Genomic DNA, 19,883 nt, shown 5'->3' with positions numbered 1-19,883 from the left:
TCTGCGCTTATGGACTGCACTCTTCAATTCAAACCACAGGTTTTCAATGGGTTTCAATTCCGGAGACTGAGATGGCATTGCAAAATGTTTATTTTTTGGCCAATTAACCATTTCTTTGTCAAATTAAATTGTATTGGTCACATACACATATTTAGCAGATGCTATTGCGGGTGAAGTGAAATGCTTGTGTTCCTAGCTCCAACAGTGCAGTAATATATAACAATTTACAACAATACGCAAATCTGAAAGTAAAAGAATGGAATAAAGAAATAAATAATTGTGGATCTTCATGTGTGCTTGGGGTTATTGTCTTGCTGGAAGATCCACTTGTGTCCAAGTTTCAGCCTCCTAACAGAGGAAACCAGGTTTTTTGGCTAAAATGTCCTGGTACGTGGTAGAGTTCAGGATGCTGTTAACCTTAACAAGGGCCCCAGGACCAGTAGAAGCAAAATATCCCCATAACATCAAACATCCACCACAATATTGTACAGTAGGTATGGGGTTATTTTCTGCGTATGAGTTCTCATTTCAACGCCAAACCCACCACTGGCGTGCGTGGCCAAAGAGCTCTATTTTCATGTCATCTGACCAAAGCACCAGTTCCAATCCAAGTCCAAGCTCTGTATTGGATTACATGGAAATGTAGCTTTTTGGCCACACACACCAGTGGAAAAAGGCTAAGTGTAGTTATCCTCGCAAGGTGAGGTATTGAAAGGTATTGAAATCATGACTTCTCAAACCCCAAACCCCGCCCTGTTCTGTTTCGTAATGCGTTCCCGGAAATCTCGCGATGGTACGCCTCTGGGTTTAGAAACTCTGTATTACTACTCACCAAAAAACACCATGACGTCATATCATGCGCCGACGCACGAGTCCTGCGTTTATAATCACACGTGTTTCAAAATGTCTGCCGTCTGTGTTGTTGTGTGCTGAACAGTTCATTTATTTTTGAGCACCAATCGTATTTTTTTTATTATTCTGACTAGTTCAAAGCGTTGAACAAATTATAAAAAGTGCTGCTACTAATCACAATGGCTCAAAGAAAGAAGAAGCTAACTAAGAAAAAGAGACAGACTGGCCACCGGGAGCCTGACGAGTCGGATGGTGGAGATTTCGAAGTTGCTGCTAAAATTAAGGACGATGATTCTGTAAGACCCATTCGTTTTTCTGTTATTGTATATAGGTAAACTATTTGCTGTAGTAATTTTAGCAAACGTATGTAAATCTACTTGCTATGAATTTACTTAGCTAGTTGCTAACCCTTAGCTAGCTAACTAGGCAACTAACGTTAGCGATGGATGTCAACTTGTGTGCAGGGTTTGGCTTTGCGTTCGGCCTAGAATTGATTTATCGCCAATTACATTAACCACATTATTAAAGCTAGAAACTTAATTGAAAAAAATAAGCGTTCTCCCAGCCCTGTTTTGCTAAAAAGTCAAGGAATGAGCCTGGAGAAATGTAATCACTCAAAATCGTATACATGTCTATGGATGCATCCATAATATCACCGTTTTGAGGCTATACAGCGTTTGTTTACGTTTTTTACGATAATTGGCGTAAAACAAGATTACATTTGGGGTTCTGAATAGGGTATGACAGTTAAAGTAACTTAATGAGGCGTTTTAAAGTTATATTCTGCAAGAATAAATGGGTATAGGAGCGCGAAGTGTACCCGGGTCTCTGGCGTAAAAGGCAAATTCTCTACGCATCACGCCAACACACTTGGTGGATATTGTAATGTGACTAATATCTAGTACGTCCACGCACGTCCACATTCTTTTAAGTCCTTTCACATTTCCGCCCGTGCGTTCCGATGGCCTGACTGCGCCATCCGACCCCTGGCACCAATGTAGCGAGCGGGAAAGCAAACCCGGTCTCTGGCGTAAAAGGCTAAAATCCTGCGCAGTGCGCCAATAGGGTTAACCCACTTGGTCGGAATGTTAACTAGGTGCATATAGCGAGGATCGCTACAAAGTGCAAAATGTATATAGCAACTACGGATTCTAGCTTTTAAAGTCACGCTAGATTTGAATTTGAGTGGGAAATTGTTAAACTCAATCTCAAAAATGACAATGTCAAGGTATTTCATGCAATTAATGTGTTTTTCAGCCTGGAAGAAAGTTACCCCGGTTCCCTGGTGCTTCGTCAGAGTGTCTGTCTGATGTTGAACCAGACACCCGGGAGCTGGTCAGAGCTCAGAACAAGAAGAAAAAGAAGTCTGGGGGCTTCCAGTCCATGGGTGAGAAATTTGAGTAGGCTTATCTGAAGCCCATCTTTGTAAGAACTCTTACAGATGTTATACAACAAGGGTGTCAAACTCATTCCATGGAGGGCCTTGGTTTTTCATTTCAATTAAGACCTAGGCAACCAGGTGAGAGCAGTTTCTTACTAATTAGTGACCTTAATCCCCAAGTTAATTGACGCACCCCATCAAAATCTGCCAGTTTAAGCAAGAGATATTAGTCCCAATACACCGCATCCGTATATGGCAGCCTTCCGCATCTGCGGTGGAAGGTGGTCGAGCCACAGCTGTGCTTGTCAGACCATGAGACAACACAAAAATCGGTCTTCTTACGAAAACGGCTGTACCGTAGTATGACTGCTCTGTGGAAAGATGACGCTCTCGCGAACACGATGGTGGTCTCTGTTTTGTTCTACGACCCCCACAAGTTACTCATCTGAAGCTACATTTTGCCTACTTAAAAAAAAACGAGGTTAAATATGTGTATTTTTTAAACGCAGTACCAGTCAAAAGTTTGGACACACCTCATTCCAGGATTCTTCTTTATTTTTACTATTTTCTACATTGTAGAATAATAGTGAAGACATCAAAACTATGAAATAACACATATGGAATCATGTAGTGACCAAAAAATGTGTTAAACAAATAAAAATATATTTGAGATTCTTCAAAGTAGCCACCCGTTGCCTTGATGACAGCTTTGCCCACTCTTGGCATTCTCTCAACCAGCTTTGTGGAATTTCTTTCCTTAATGCATTTGAGCCAATCAGTTTTGTTGTGACAAGGTAGGGGTGGTATACAGAAGATGGCCTCATTTGGTAAAAGACCAAGTCCATATTATGGCAAGAAAGGATCAAATGAGCAAATAGAACCGTCAAGCGCTATGATGAAACTGGCTCTCATGAGGACCGCCACAGGAAAGGAAGACCCAGAGTTACCTTTGCTGCAGAGGATAAGTTCATTAGATTTACCAGCCTCAGAATTTGCAGCCCAATGAAATGCTTCACAGAGTTCAAGTCATAGACACATCTCAACATCAACCATTCAGAGGAGATTGCATGAATCGGTCTTCATGGTTGAATTGCTGCAAAGAAACCACTACTAAAGGACACCAATAAGAAGAAGAGACTTGCCTGGGCCAAGAAACATGAGCAATGAACATTAGACCGGTGGAAATCTGTCCTTTTGGTCTGATGAGTCCAAATTTGAGATTTTTGGTTCCAACCACAGTGTCTTTGTGACGCAGAGTAGGCGAACGGATGATCTCTGCATGTGTGGTTCCCACTGTGAAGCATGGTGGAGGAGGTGTGATGGTGTGGGGGTGCTTTGCTGGTGACCGTGTTGGTGATTTATTTAGAATTCAAGGCACACTTAACCAACATGGCTACCACAGCATTCTGCAGCGATACGCCATCCCATCTGGTTTGAGCTTAGTGGGACTATCATTTGTTTTTCAACAGGACAATGACCCAACACGCCTCCAGGCTGTGTAAGGGATATTTGACCAAGAAGGAGAGCGATGTACTGCTGCATCAGATGACCTGACCTCCACAGTCACCCGACCTCAACCCAATTGAGATGGTTTGGGATAAGTTGACCGCAGAGTGAAGGAAAAGCAGCCAACAAGTGAACAACATATGTGGGAACTCCTTCAAGACTGTTGGAAAAGCATTCCAGGTGAAGCTGGTTCAGAGAATGCCATGAGTGTGCAAGGCTGTCATCAAGGCAAAGGGTGGCTACTTTGAAGAATAAAACATTTGGATTTGTTTAACAACACTTTTTTGCTTACCACATGATTCCATATGTGTTATTTCATTGTTTTGATGTCTTCACTATTATTCTACAATGTAGGAAATAGTAAAAAGAAAAACCCTTGAATGACTAGGTGTCCAAACTTTTGACTGGTACTGTATATACTTCCTGAGCTTTCTTATATCTCCTAGATATAGGACACACATCAAAACCTTATTCCTTATGAGACATTTTTTCACTATGTTTTTTGCCATTTATGAATGTTGTTATTCAATGCGTTTCCTAGGGATTTGTTACTAAAGGCCAAATTTGTATAATTTAGCAACAAAAAAATGCATATTTATTTTGCTACTTAGAGGTCCTACAATTCACAATCAAATAGCTAAATGATCCATGGTATGACCCCCCCCCCCCCCCAACGTCTTAGACTCTAGAGAATTAATTAATCAACTACAAGGGAGGAGCGAAAACCCGCAGACACTCAGAGCTCCGTGGAACGAGTTTGACGTGTTATACAGCAATGTGTCCTGAGTATGTCGTAACATCCATCTTTTGTTAATTGCAGGTCTCAGTTACCCCGTTTTTAAAGGAGTCATGAAGAAGGGCTACAAAGTCCCTACTCCAATCCAGAGGAAGGTATGCCAGTGCCCTTGGATCTTTTCACTTTCACTAATATATCAGGTCGATTGTTTACGATACCTCTCTCCCTCTCAGACTATCCCAGTGATTCTAGATGGCAAGGACATGGTTGCCATGGCAAGGACAGGCAGCGGGAAGACTGCTGCGTTCTTGGTGCCCATGTTTGAGAAGCTGAAGGTTCCCCAGGCCCAGACGGGGGCCAGGGCTCTAATTCTGACCCCCACCAGAGAGTTGGCGCTGCAAACCATGAAGTTCACCAAAGAGGTCAGGATATAATACCACTTTAGGGATAGTATGTTGTACCACTTCAGGGATAGTATGTTGTATTGGTCAGTAACAGCAAATAGTAACAATGTTCCCTTTATTTTGTTTCAGTTGGGAAAATTCACCGGCCTTAAGACCGCTTTGATCCTTGGTGGAGACAGGTATTAAGTACATCTTCAGTCTTGTTGTGTTGAAATTTGTTATTGTCCTTATAAGCATCAACTGAACATTGAACAAGGCCACCGTACCAGACGGAATACCAGGGGGCATTCTCAAAGCATGTGCAGACCAGCTGGAAATTGTGTTCAGACATTTTCAATCTATCCTTGTCCCAGTCTGTAATCCCAACATGTTTCAAGCTGACCACCATTGTCCCTGTTCCCCAATAGCTTCAAGGTACCTTGCCTAAGTGACTATCGCCTTGTAGCACACATCTTGAATTAGGAAGTGGTTTAAAGGCTGGACATGACACCATCTTCTCAGACACCCAAGACCCACTCCAATTTGAATATCGCCCCAACATATCCACACATGACGCAATCTCAATTACACTTCACACTTTCCTCTCCCACCTGAACAAGAGGGAAAGTAACTATGTGAGAATGCTGTTCATAGACTACAGCTCAGTGTTCAACACCATAGTCTCCTCCAAGCTAGGGACCCTGGGACGGAACCTCCGCAACTGGATTCTGGTCTTCCTGACGGGCCGGCCCCAGGTGGTGAGGGTAGGCAACAACGCCTCATCACGCTGACCCTAAACACGGCTTTGCTCCCTGCCATCCAGGACCTCGGTATCAGGCGGTGTCAGAGGAAGGCCTGAAAAATTGCCAAAGACTTCAGCCCCCCAAGCCATAGACTGTTCACTCTGCTACTGTCCGGCAAACGGTACCGGAGCATCGGCTCTCAGACCAATAGGCTCCGAGACAGTTTCTACCCCCAAGCCATAAGACTGTTAAATAGCCAGACTGCTAAATAGTCAATTAATGGTGCCTAAATTATCTGCACTGACCCTACACACTCACTAGACTATATCTACAAACCATATATACACACACACACACACACACACACACTCTTACTCATTATTTGCTGCTTCTACTCTGTTCTTTATTTTACTTGTATTATTATCTATCCTGATGTCTAGTCACTTTACCATGCCTTCATGTACATATCTACCTCAAATACCTTATTATTATCTATCCTGATGCCTAGTCACTATACCCTGCCTTCATGTACATATCTACCTCAAATACCTTATTATTATCTATCCTGATGTCTAGTCACTTTACCATGCCTTCATGTACATATCTACCTCAAATACCTTATTATCTATCCTGATGTCTAGTCACTTTACCCTGCCTTCATGTACATAGATACCTCAAATACCTTATTATTATCTATCCTGATGTCTAGTCACTTTACCATGCCTTCGTGTACATATCTACCTCAAATACCTTATTATCTATCCTGATGTCTAGTCACTTTACCCTGCCTTCATGTACATAGATACCTCAAATACCTTATTATTATCTATCCTGATGTCTAGTCACTATACCCTGCCTTCATGTACATATCTACCTCAAATACCTTATTATTATTTATCCTGATGCCTAGTCACTTTACCCTGCCTTCATGTACATATCTACCTCAAATACCTTATTATTATCTATCCTGATGCCTAGTCACTTTACCCTGCCTTCATGTACATATCTACCTCAAATACCTCTTACCCCTACACATTGATCTGGTACACCCTGTATATAGCTCCGTTATCTATTGTGTTACCATTTTATTTTTAAACTGAATTGTTGGAAAGGGCTCATAAGCAAGTATTTCACGGTGAGGTCTACACCAGTTGTATTCGGCGCATGTGAGAAATACAATGTGAGATGAACCTCTTGTTTACTTTTCAGAATGGATGATCAGTTTGCTGCGCTTCATGAGAACCCGGATATGTATGTACACCACGGCCTTCACAATGTACTGCTGTAATTTGCCATAATGCAATTTCAATCTATAAAAAGGATATGATTTGTTCCCTGCTGTAGATTTGAGTTATGTCTTCTGCCTTCAGAATTATCGGCACCCCAGGTCGTCTGATGCACGTTGTCATGGAGATGAACCTGAAGCTACAGAGCGTGGAGTACGTTGTGTTTGACGAGGCGGACAGGCTGTTTGAGATGGGCTTTGCTGACCAGCTCCAGGAGATCATCCGGAGGCTCCCAGACAACAGACAGACTCTGCTGTTCTCTGCTACCCTGCCCAAACTACTGGTGGAGTTTGCTAGAGCCGGTAAGCCCACCCACAACCTCTGCCTTCTTTTGCAGCCTTTTCATAATGAGTTGTGTACGAGGCGAGATCAGTAGTGCTCTGATAGGGGTGTGTTTTGTGCAGGGTTGACGGAGCCAGTGCTGATTCGTCTGGACGTAGACTCCAAGCTGAGTGAGCTGCTGAAGGTAAAGCTAAAGGACTCGCTAAAACACATTCAAAATAATGTGCGCCCGGTTTGAATCCGACATGTGAAACCTGTGATTGATTCATTTCCGTCATATAAAAGTAGCATAACATTGTGTTTTCTCCTCTCACAGCTGTCGTTCTTCCACCTGAGGATGGATGACAAGCCGGCTCTACTGCTCCACCTGCTGAGGAACGTGGCGAAGCCCCAGGAGCAGACCGTGGTATTTGTTGCCACCAAACACCATGTCGAGTACCTCAAAGAGGTGAGACCCCAGTGAATAAAAGGGTAAACTAATGGAATACGGTTTGGTTGTCCTCAGCCTTGTACTTTTAAACACGTTTTGACTCTAACTCTGTGTGTTACCCTATGCTTAGCTGCTGTCCTCTGAGGGCGTGGAGTGTGCCTACATCTACAGTGCCCTGGACCAGACTGCCAGGAAGATCAACATTGGTAAATTTGTCCACCGCAAGGCCATGGTGTTGATTGTGACAGACGTGGCTGCTCGCGGTATAGACATCCCCCTGCTGGACAACGTCATCAACTACAACTTCCCCTCCAAGGCCAAGCTCTTCCTGCACAGAGTCGGTGGGTAACGCAAACAGTTGACTATTAATTGTGGTCAACATGATGTTTTAGGTCATCTTGACTTGTCATTTTATATACGTGGGACAGAAAGGCCAGTGACAACCATCTGAATCAATGAAATATAGTGTCTTCCTCACCATTGACTGTTGGCTCATCTCTGCCTTTTCAACCCCAGGTCGAGTTGCTCGCGCAGGCCGCGGTGGAGCAGCCTATAGCCTTGTGTGTACAGATGAGATACCTTTTGTCTATGACCTCCATCTCTTCCTGGGGAGACCCCTTCAGCTGGCTACACCTGACCATCAACAAGGTACCAACACTGGACATAAACATGTCATACACAGTGTGAGGGAATGGAACCATTGCTCACCCCTCCAGTTGTCTTGTCACGCTTGTTTTCTGTCATGGACACTCAATTCTCTTGCTTACTCTCACATATATTTCTCACTGTCCTTTCCTCTCACTTCCTCTATCACTCTCTATTTCCTGCGTACTTTCCCTCTCTCCCTCCCTCCAGAGTCGGACGGTGTGTTTGGTCGTGTTCCCCAGAGCATCCTGGATGATGAGGAGTCCCAGCTGATCACGGCCCATGAGAACTCTCATGACCTGCAGAACCTGCGCCGCATAGCGGACAACGCCTACAAGCAGTACATCAAGTCCCGGCCCATGCCCTCACCAGAATCCTTTAAACGGGTCAAGAACACGGAGCTCCCCAGCATGGCTGTCCACCCACTGTTAGGTCAGTAGCATGACTGACCTGTGAACAGAATGGTCTTTCCAGTGCGCTGCAGATGGTCCATAAAGTTGTGATATATTAATAAAGGAAGTTTATTTCTCAGTGGATCCTCATCAGATTTAGGGTTCTCATGAAAATCCCACACAGACGGCTTCCTTAATGTTGCTACGATATTAACCCACGTTTCCCTTCAGGGTCAGGCTTGGAGAAAATGGAACTGGAGCGCCTTCAAATGGTGGACTGCATTAAGGGCTACAAGGCTAGAGCTGTGAGTTGGGATTGAAAATGCATATCGGAAACTATCCTCTGTAATGAATGAACAACCGTTAGTAATACTGTATTAAACCATGGCACTTTTTCTCCAGACGATCTTTGAGATCAACTCGAACAGCAAGACCAATGCCAGCGTGGTGATGCGAGCCAAGCGCTCCAGGGACACGCGGCTGGTGGATATGTTCACACAGAAGAAGGAGGTTCTGGCTGCAGAGGGCAGGTATCATGTTCCTGTCACTCCCCTGCCCTCCACTCACCACACAGCAGACCAGGAGGACAGTGAAGAGGAGGACTTTCAGGTTAGCACTACGGAGTATCCATCTAGCGTGTCCGTGTTCCATTGCTAATCGACAGTGGCGCGTAGCACCACCACAGACATAGTATCATATGACTAGACCGGATATCTCCCATGCTGTACTTCTGTAATTTGTCCACCAGGGTGTGTTCTCTGAGGTGGTGGGTGGGAAGAGGAGGAAGCCACAGGGGGATGGCGATACGGAGAGGCCAGACAGGAAGAAGACCAAACAGACTGGCCGCGATGAGGAGAACTACATCCCCTACAGACCCAAGGACTTCAACTCTGAGAGAGGGTATGGGAAAAGCTGACTACACAGTCCACTCCACTTTACCGGCTTTAAACACAAGACCAAAATAGTCATTCTGTGAGTGTAGGCTTATAGTACAACAGAGCCATAGTGATATGACTCAGTGTTTGCTGTTTGCAGACTGAGCCTGGGAACAGAGGGCACAACGTTTGAGCAGCAGGCTTCTACTGCTGTACTGGACCTGATGGGAGACGAAGGAGACAGACTCAACCAGCACAAACACATGATGAAGTGGTAAGAGGGAACACCGCTGCACGCACACACACACACACACACACACACACACCCCTATCGATCTCACTTGACGTCTCCATCTCTCTGCAGGGATCGCAAGAGAAAGCGCTTTGTCAAAGAAACTGGAAAGGAGGCAGACCAGAAGAAGAAGAAGAGGACGGAGAGCGGACAGATGATCAACAACAAGAACAAGAAGAACTTGTATCTTTGTCATCTCAGGCTGATCTTTACTGATGAAAGCTGTTAATAAGGTCTCAGAGGGGAATACCAACGCCCTCAGCTTATTGTGCATAAGTCCTCCCTCTTAATTGTACCACTGCAATGTTATTAGCATGTTCCATCTCCTTGACCCTGTGTGTCTTAGCTATGAGGAGTGGAAGAAGAAGTACAAGGTAGATGACGGAGGGGGTGGAGATTCGGATGGAGAGACCGGAGGTGGAGGCAGAGGAAGGAGGGGTGGAGGAGGAGGTAGGAGTGCAATTCATCAGAGGGCTGTAGCGAGAGTTTGGATCATTTGTGTCTGATGAGTGACTGTCTCTTAAGTTAAGCTGACATTCTCCAAGCTCCAGTCTACGGGCTCTACTACCTAAGATCTATTCCAAAACACTAAGCAATATCCAGTTTGATATATTTTGGCCATGTTACTTGCAATCAGCATGTTAAAATAATGATGAACAATTGAAATGTTGCCTAGGCCCTTCTCTTCCCTAACCCTGTCTCACTCCCTCTCTCTCTCTTCCAGGCCGAGGCAGGCCTGGCCGGGGCCGAGGTGGCCCATCCAGGGGCCCCAACTCCCAGCCCCTGGGGCCCCCTGGGCAGCAGAGGGATGGTGGCTCCCGGGGCCCGCGCTCGGAGCTGAAGAGCCGGGACCAGATCCTGAAGCAGCGCAGGAAGACAGAGAAACAGAGGTTCCTGCAGAGTGGAGGCTTGAAGAAGCTCCGGGGCAAGGGCAAGCAGCGTCTCAACGACCAGAAAAAGTCTGGCTTTGGCCGTGGTGTCCACAAGAAGGGCAAGATGAAGAAGAGACTGTGAGGGAAGGGGCGAGGAGTAGATGAGGTGTGGAGGCTGTAGTGAGATAAGGAAGGATTGGCAGAGAGGTGACAACGGGTGGAGGCTTTTTTTTAACCTCCATTAGAGGGTTATGGAGAAACTCCAATGGTGGATCTCAATAGCCTAAAGTTGCTTTCCTCTCATGACTCTTCTCCATTTGTACTGGTCGGTCAGTGCAAATGTAGGAAGTGATAGAAGCAGAGGAAGCCATTTTAGACTTGAGATGCACCCTAACCCAAAGGGTTCTTGCAGAGCTCCGTGTGTGACACCGCAGTGTGGTGCCAAGATAAGACTCCCATCCATGTCCACGTATTTTATGTGCCTCAAGCCTTAATGCAGAGATTGTGCATGACTGGGCTAGAGCAAGTGAAACCTGTATTTTACAGATATATTTGCTTCATAACCTATCCAGATGGCTTGCTCTCTTAATATGATATTTGTTTGTATATTAATTCAGAGCTAATACAAATGTGATTATTATCATATGTGACTGTGTCATTATTTCATTAGAAAGTCCAAGGAGGAACGGCAAAACCCATGACAGTAGATAATACAAAGCTGCCCAGTGAGTCGAACGTTGTCGACCACATTGTGCAAGAATAACCTTCTGCCGTTCTTCACCACAAGGGGGCGGTAAAGCCTAGAGAGAAGTCTGCCAGGGGAACCACGGGTCACTACCAACATGTTGTCATTTCAGAGAGCTGTATTCATTTGACCCAGCTGACAGCAGAGCAACCAGAGGGTGTTGAGAGATTTGACTCTGGGCCAAGAGTGTGGTGGAGATTGAGGTTCATTAGAATGGGGATATTTAAGGGAATGTTTCTGTCAGCAAAGAGACACACAACCAAAGTCTCGCCTCTCTAAATTGCCTCCCATCTCTCAGCAATAAGATAACTGTATTATTCTACATACTAAACAGAACATATTTGGGAAAGGTCTTTGTAACAGAATGAAAAGTAATGTACATGATCAAAACTCTTCAAAACAGGGTGTTGGCTCAGATTTTCAATAGCCTTGTGAAGTTGTTTAAAATGTTAACATTTCATTAATGTTAAATATTTATAGAGTAATGTTGAAAACTAAAGATATGTGTGAATATAATACTTTGCCTACATATTTGTAAAAAAAAAAAATCCCTTTTTATGAACTCTTAACTATACAAAAAAGTATTAATTTTATAAATTTAACATACTAAAACCTACATTGGATAAATAAGTATGTTTTTGACAAATTTAAGTGTTTATCAATCTGTTTTTGTTATAGCCAACACTGAACTTTGCATTCATCATCATATACAGTGCCTTTGGAAAGTATTCAGAACCCTTGACTTTTTCCACATTTTGTTATGTTACAGCCTTACTCTAAAATTGATTAAATAAAGCATGTTCCTCAGCAATCTACACACAATACCCCATAATGACAAAGCGAAAACAAGTTTTTAGACATTTTTGCAAATGTATTAAAATTGAACAGAAATACCTTATTTACTTAAGTATTCAGACCCTTTGCTGTAAGACTCGAAATTGAGCTCGGATGCATCCTGTTTCCATTGATCATCTTTGATATGTTTCTTCAACTTGATTGGACATGATTTGGAAAGGCACCCACCTGTCTCTATAAGGTCCAACAGTTGACTGCATGTCAGAGCAAAAACCAGGCCATGAGGTCAACGGAATTGTCTGTAGAGCTACGAGACGGGATTGTGTCGAGGCACAGATCTGGGGAAGGGTACCAAAACATTTCTGCAGCATTGAAGGTCCCAAAGAACACAGTGGCCTCCATCATTCTTAAATAGAAGTTTGGAACCACCAAGACTCTTCCTAGAGCTGGCCGCCTGGCCGACCTGAGCAATCGGCGAGAAGGGCCTTGGTCAGGGAGGTGACCAAGAACCCAATGGTCACTGACTGAGCTCTGGAGTTCCTCTGTGGAGATGGGAGAATCTTCCAGAAGGACAACCATCTCTGCAGCACTCCACCAATCAGGCCTTTATGGTAGAGTGGCCAGACGGAAGCCACTCTTCAGTAGAAGGAGTTTTCTAAAAGGCACCTAAAGACTCTCAGACCATGAGAAACAAGATTCCCTGGTCTGATGAGACCAAGATTGAACTATTTGGCCTGAATGCCAAGCGTCACATCTGGAAGAAACCTGGTAACATCCCTATGGTGATGCATGGTGGTGGCAACATCATGCTGTGAGGATGTTTTTCAGCGGCAGGGACTGGGAGACTAGTCAATATCGAGGCAAAGATGAACGGAGGAAAGTACTGCGAACCTTGATGAAAACCTGCTCCAGAGCGCTCAGGAGCTCAGACTGGGGCGAAGGTTCACCTTCCAACAGGACAACGACCCTAAGCACAAAGCTAAGGCAATGCAGGAGTGGCTTCGGGACAAGTCCAGGTTCCCTTGGAGAGTTCATCAATGAGCTTGACGCCTTGATAAGTTCCTTCCCTGAGGATGGCTCACCTCTCACAGTTCTGGGTGACTTTAACCTCCCCACGTCTACCTTCGACTCATTCCTCTCTGCCTCCTTCTTTCCACTCCTCTCCTCTTTTGACCTCACCCTCTCACCTTCCCCCCCTACTCACAAGGCAGGCAATACGCTTGACCTCATCTTTACTAGATGCTGTTCTTCCACTAATCTCATTGCAACTCCTCTCCAAGTCTCCGACCACTACCTTGTATCCTTTTCCCTCTCGCTCTCATCAAAAACTTCTCACTCTGCCCCTACTCGGATGGTATTGCGCCGTCCCAACCTTCGCTCTCTCTCTCCTGCTACTCTCTCCTCTTCCATCCTATCATCTCTTCCCTCTGCTCAAACCTTCTCCAACCTATCTCCTGATTTTGCCTCCTCAACCCTCCTCTCCTCCCTCTCTGCATCCTTTGATTTTCTCTGTCCCCTATCCTCCAGGCCGGCTCGGTCCTCCCCTCCTGCTCCGTGGCTCGACGACTCACTGCGAGCTCACAGAACAGGGCTCCGGGCAGCCGAGCGGAAATGGAGGAAAACTCGCCTCCCTGCGGACCTCGCATCCTTTCACTCCCTCCTCTCTACATTTTCCTCTTCTGTATCTGCTGCTAAAGCCACTTTCTACCACTCTAAATTCCAAGCATCTGCCTCTAACCCTAGGAAGCTTTTTGCTACCTTCTTCTCCCTCCTGAATCCTCCTCCCCCTCCCCCCCCCCCCTCCCTCACTGCGGATGACTTCGTCAACCATTTTGAAAAGAAGGTTGACGACATCCGATCCTCGTTTGCTAAGTCAAGCGACACCGCTGGTCCTGCTCACACTGCCCTACCCTGTGCTTTGACCTCTTTCTCCCCTCTCTCTCCAGATGAAATCTCGCGTCTTGTGACGGCTGGCCGCCCAACAACCTGCCCACTTGACCCTATCCCCTCCTCTCTTCTCCAGACCATTTCCGGAGACCTTCTCCCCTACCTCACCTCGCTCATCAACTCATCCTTGACCGCTGGCTACGTCCCTTCCGTCTTCAAGAGAGCGAGAGTTGCACCCCTTCTGAAAAAACCTACACTCGATCCCTCCGATGTCAACAACTACAGACCAGTATCCCTTCTTTCTTTTCTCTCCAAAACTCTTGAACGTGCCGTCCTTGGCCAGCTCTCCTGCTATCTCTCTCAGAACGACCTTCTTGATCCTAATCAGTCAGGTTTCAAGACTGGGCATTCAACTGAGACTGCTCTTCTCTGTGTCACGGAGGCTCTCCGCACTGCTAAAGCTAACTCTCTCTCCTCTGCTCTCATCCTTCTAGACCTATCTGCTGCCTTTGATACTGTGAACCATCAGATCCTCCTCTCCACCCTCTCCGAGCTGGGCATCTCCGGCGCGGCCCACGCTTGGATGGCGTCCTACCTGACAGGTCGCTCCTACCAGGTGGCGTGGCGAGAATCTGTCTCCGCACCACGTGCTCTCACCACTGGTGTCCCCCAGGGCTCTGTTCTATGCCCTCTCCTATTCTCGCTATACACCAAGTCACTTGGCTCTGTCATATCCTCACACGGTCTCTCCTATCATTGCTATGCAGACGACACACAATTAATCTTCTCCTTTCCCCCTTCTGACAACCAGGTGGCGAATCGCATCTCTGCATGTCTGGCAGACATATCAGTGTGGATGACGGATCACCACCTCAAGCTGAACCTCGGCAAGACGGAGCTGCTCTTCCTCCCGGGGAAGGACTGCCCGTTCCATGATCTCGCCATCACGGTTGACAACTCCCTTGTGTCCTCCTCCCAGAGTGCTAAGAACCTTGGCGTGATCCTGGACAACACCCTGTCGTTCTCCACTAACATCAAGGCGGTGACCCGATCCTGTAGGTTCATGCTCTACAACATTCGCAGAGTACGACCCTGCCTCACACAGGAAGCGGCGCAGGTCCTAATCCAGGCACTTGTCATCTCCCGTCTGGATTACTGCAACTCGCTGTTGGCTGGGCTCCCTGCCTGTGCCATCAAACCCCTACAACTCATCCAGAACGCCGCAGCCCGTCTGGTGTTCAACCTTCCCAAGTTCTCTCACGTCACCCCGCTCCTCCGCTCTCTCCACTGGCTTCCAGTTGAAGCTCGCATCCGCTACAAGACCATGGTGCTTGCCTACGGAGCTGTGAGGGGAACGGCACCTCCGTACCTTCAGGCTCTGATCAGGCCCTACACCCAAACAAGGGCACTGCGTTCATCCACCTCTGGCCTGCTCGCCTCCCTACCTCTGAGGAAGCACAGTTCCCGCTCAGCCCAGTCAAAACTGTTCGCCGCTCTGGCACCCCAATGGTGGAACAAGCTCCCTCACGATGCCAGGACAGCGGAGTCAATCACCACCTTCCGGAGACACCTGAAACCCCACCTCTTTAAGGAATACCTGGGATAGGATAAAGTAATCCTTCTAACCCCCCGCCCCCTTTAAAAGATTTAGATGCACTATTGTAAAGTGGTTGTTCTACTGGATATTATAGGTGAATGCACCAATTTGTAAGTCGCTCTGGATAAGAGCGTCTGCTAAATGACTTAAATGTAATGTAAATGTAAGTCTCTGAATGTCCGTGAGTGGCCCAGCCAGAGCCCGGACTTGAACCCGATTGAACATCTCTGGAGAGACCTGAAAATAGCTGTGCAGCAGCGCTTCCCATCAAACCTGACAGAGATTGAGAGGATGGGAGAAACTCCCCAAATACAGGTGTGCAGAGCTTGTAACATCATACCCAAGAAGACCCAGGAGGCTGTAATCACTGCCAAAAGTGCTTTAACCAAGTACTGACTAAATTGTCTGAATACTTATGTAAATGGTATTTTCTGTTTTTTATTTTCAATAAATTAGCAAAAAAATAAAAAATCTGTTTTTGTTTTGTCGTTATGGGTATTATTGTGTGTGTAGATTGATGAGGGGGAAAAAACAATTTAATCAGTTTAAGAATAAGGCTGTAACCTAACAAAATGTGGAGAAAGTCAAGGGGTCTGTATACTTTCCGAAGGCACTGTATGTACCGAATATGTGAAGTTGAACAAATGCTATTATTCTGTTTGCTGTGGTCTCTCTTTGAAAACCGAATGAGAGACGGCAATTCTGTTAACAGGGATGCTGGCCCATGTTGACTTCCATGCGTCCCACAGTTGTCAAGTTGGCTGGATGACCTTTGGGTGGTGGACCATTCTTGATAAACACGGGAAACTGTTGCAGTTCTTGACACACTCAAATCAAAATGGCACCTACTACCATACCCCGTTCAAAGGCACTTACATTTTTTGTCTTTCCCATTCACACTCTGAATGGCACACATACACAAACCATGTCTCAAATGATTCAACGCTGAAAAATCTTTCTTAAACATGTCTCCTCCCCTTCATCTACACTGATTGAAGTGGATTTAACAAGTGACATCAATAAGGGATCATAGCTTTCCCCTGGATTCACTTAGTCAGTGTATGTCATGGAAAGAGCGGGTGTTCCTAATGTTTTATACACTGTGTACACGTAGCCTATCATAAGCCTGAACACACAGGGTCAGAGAGACAGTGGGTTCTGAAGTCCTGCCATTGTTCTACAGAGCAAGTCAGTTGACGTGACTGGAGAGACATACACTCCATCTGGATGTGGTTAGATGCAAGCGGTTGTTTGATATGTGTACATGCTATCATATAGGTTATCTATTGTCAAAGTTTCCCGTAGGGCCGCTCTACTAGTAGAAGGAAGATTTGTGGCTTCCATTTCTGTTTGGGAATTTACTTGAGGTGAATGAAGATGTCTGATTGGTATTTACAGTACCCTGATGAAGTCAGCTTGGCTGTCGTAACGTTGGATATTACATTTTTGCATCTGAGCTCCTAGAGTGTGCGGCTCTCCTTTATTTTCAAGTTTCTGGTATTTACAGTTAATATTTATCATTGCCGAGACATCTGACGCGTACACCTCTCAAAACGCACACAGGCACTTTGAGTAATATATAGCAGCTTCAAATGTTGCTCCCTAATCAATCACAGCTTCAAATGTTGCTCCCTAATCAATCACAGCTTCAAATGTTGCTCCCTAATCAATCACAGCTTCAAATGTTTCTCCCTAATCAATCAGAACTGGTAGACATTTTTCCATGACAAATCAATATTTTTGTTGAGTAAGCTACACAAATCCAGACATTTCATGTGTACTGAACTTGCATTCTTGCAGGGCCAAAATATACTGCTCAAAAAAATAAAGGGAACACTGAAATAACACATCCTAGATCTGAATGAAGGAAATAATCTTATTAAATACTTTTTTCTTTACATAGTTGAATGTGCTGACAACAAAATCACCCAAAAATAATCAATGTAAATCCAATTTATCAACCCATGGAGGTCTGGATTTGGAGTCACACTCAAAATTAAAGTGGAAAACCACACTACAGGCTGATCCAACTTTGATGTAATGTCCTTAAAACAAGTCAAAATGAGGCTCAGTAGTGTGTGTGGCCTCCACGTGCCTGTATGACCTCCCTACAACGCCTGGGCATGCTCCTGATGAGGTGGCGGATGGTCTCCTGAGGGATCTCCTCCCAGACCTGGACTAAAGCATCCGCCAACTCCTGGACAGTCTGTGGTGCAACGTGGCGTTGGTGGATGGAGCGAGACATGATGTCCCAGATGTGCTCAATTGGATTCAGGTCTGGGGAACGGGCGGGCCAGTCCATAGCATCAATGCCTTCCTCTTGCAGGAACTGCTGACACACTCCAGCCACATGAGGTCTAGCATTGTCTTGCATTAGGAGGAACCCAGGGCCAACCGCACCAGCATATGGTCTCACAAGGGGTCTGAGGATCTCATCTCGGTACCTAATGGCAGTCAGGCTACCTCTGGCGAGCACATGGAGGGCTGTGCGGCCCCCCAAAGAAATGCCACCCCACACCATGACTGACCCACCACCAAACCGGTCATGCTGGAGGATGTTGCAGGCAGCAGAACGTTCTCCACGGCGTCTCTAGACTCTGTCACGTCTGTCACGTGCTCAGTGTGAACCTGCTTTCATCTGTGAAGAGCACAGGGCGCCAGTGGCGAATTTGCCAATCTTGGTGTTCTCTGGCAAATGCCAAACGTCCTGCACGGTGTTGGGCTGTAAGCACAACCCCCACCTGTGGACGTCGGGGCCTCATACCACCCTCATGGAGTCTGTTTTTGACCGTTTGAGCAGACACATGCACATTTGTGGCCTGCTGGAGGTCATTTTGCAGGGCTCTGGCAGTGCTCCTCCTGCTCCTCCTTGTACAAAGGTGGAGGTAGCGGTCCTGCTGCTGGGTTGTTGCCCTCCTACGGCCTCCTCCACGTCTCCTGATGTACTGGCCTGTCTCCTGGTAGCGCCTCCATGCTCTGGACACTACGCTGACAGACACAGCAAACCTTCTTGCCACAGCTCGCATTAATGTGCCATCCTGGATGAGCTGCACTACCTGAGCCACTTGTGTAGGTTGTAGACTTCGTCTCATGCTACCACTAGAGTGAAAGCACCGCCAGCATTCAAAAGTGACCAAAACATCAGCCAGGAAGCATATGAACTGAGAAGTGGTCTGTGGTCACCACCTGCCGAACCACTCCTTTATTGGGGGTGTCTCGCTAATTGCCTATAATTTCCACCTGTTGTCTATTCCATTTGCACAACAGCATGTGAAATTTATTGTCAATCAGTGTTGCTTCCTAAGTGGACAGTTTGATTTCACAGAAGTGTGATTGACTTGGAGTTACATTGTGTTGTTTAAGTGTTCCCTTTATTTTTTTGAGCAGTGTATAAATAATTGTAGCTATCCCAGAGACACAGTATCCTCCCTGTTTAAATGAATAATACCCATAGTGTAGCACAGGAGCTTGTTGGCACCTTAATTGGGGACGACGGGCTCATAGTAATGGCTGGAACGGAATAAATGCCATTATTATGAGCCGTCCTCCCCTCAGCAGCCTCCTGTGTAGTGTAGATATACTGTACATAGATAGCACTATATTGGCTACTCTAGAACTGGATGGGATCAGCAGGGAGAGAACAGTGTCTGTGATAGAAGTTAATCCCGTGGAGATACAGGCCAGTCTGGCTTAATCTCAGCCTGCCTCCTATCAGATGGCCCCTCCGTCCCCCTCTAGGCCAGTCCAGTGCAGCGCAGCAGCAGCTCTAGAGATGACTAAGAACGGCAGGCTTATCTGTGTTCCTGGCCCTGACACAGCATCCACTTGAGATAGGCCAGAGAGAATGAAGCCTCAAGGCCCAGCAGGCTCACACAACACAACAGGACTGGCTACTATCGGCAGTGTATGCACGGGGAAGACTGTAGCGGAGGATGGCTAACCAAACCACTCTCCACTAAACAGTCAGCTATTGTGACTGAGGAGGATGTTTTGGTTGTTGTCTCGGCCAGGCTTTTAGTTTGCTATAGGTCTGGACAGAGAAGGACAACGAGATTGGCCTGTAACACTCACAACTCTCACTTTCTCATTAACACCATACAAATAGTATTTGTACATCATGTGGAACTGTTTTTTATACTCTCTGCCAATATCAACATAACAGCTGTTTATGAATGTTTGTGTAG

General features: G+C 46.0%; 1 protein-coding gene across 1 annotated transcript; it reads left to right on the top strand.

Moving 5' to 3' along the window:
• The first annotated feature begins 860 nt into the window (after positions 1-860).
• Positions 861-11,318, top strand: ddx54 (DEAD (Asp-Glu-Ala-Asp) box polypeptide 54). The gene is made up of 19 exons (XM_029769346.1): positions 861-1,148; positions 2,110-2,239; positions 4,560-4,630; positions 4,709-4,897; positions 5,009-5,058; positions 6,811-6,852; positions 6,972-7,189; positions 7,292-7,353; positions 7,486-7,617; positions 7,730-7,940; positions 8,116-8,247; positions 8,455-8,676; positions 8,868-8,941; positions 9,039-9,245; positions 9,385-9,536; positions 9,672-9,785; positions 9,876-9,986; positions 10,150-10,253; positions 10,528-11,318. The coding sequence occupies exons 1-19, from the start codon at positions 1,032-1,034 to the stop codon at positions 10,815-10,817; spliced, it is 2,628 nt and encodes an 875-aa protein (XP_029625206.1). The 5' UTR covers positions 861-1,031; the 3' UTR covers positions 10,818-11,318.
• The last annotated feature ends 8,565 nt before the right edge of the window (positions 11,319-19,883 follow it).

The sequence above is a fragment of the Salmo trutta genome, chromosome 12 (assembly GCF_901001165.1).
Source record: "Salmo trutta chromosome 12, fSalTru1.1, whole genome shotgun sequence".
Lineage (NCBI taxonomy): Eukaryota > Metazoa > Chordata > Actinopteri > Salmoniformes > Salmonidae > Salmo > Salmo trutta.
This window is presented reverse-complemented; position numbering and strand designations above follow the sequence as displayed.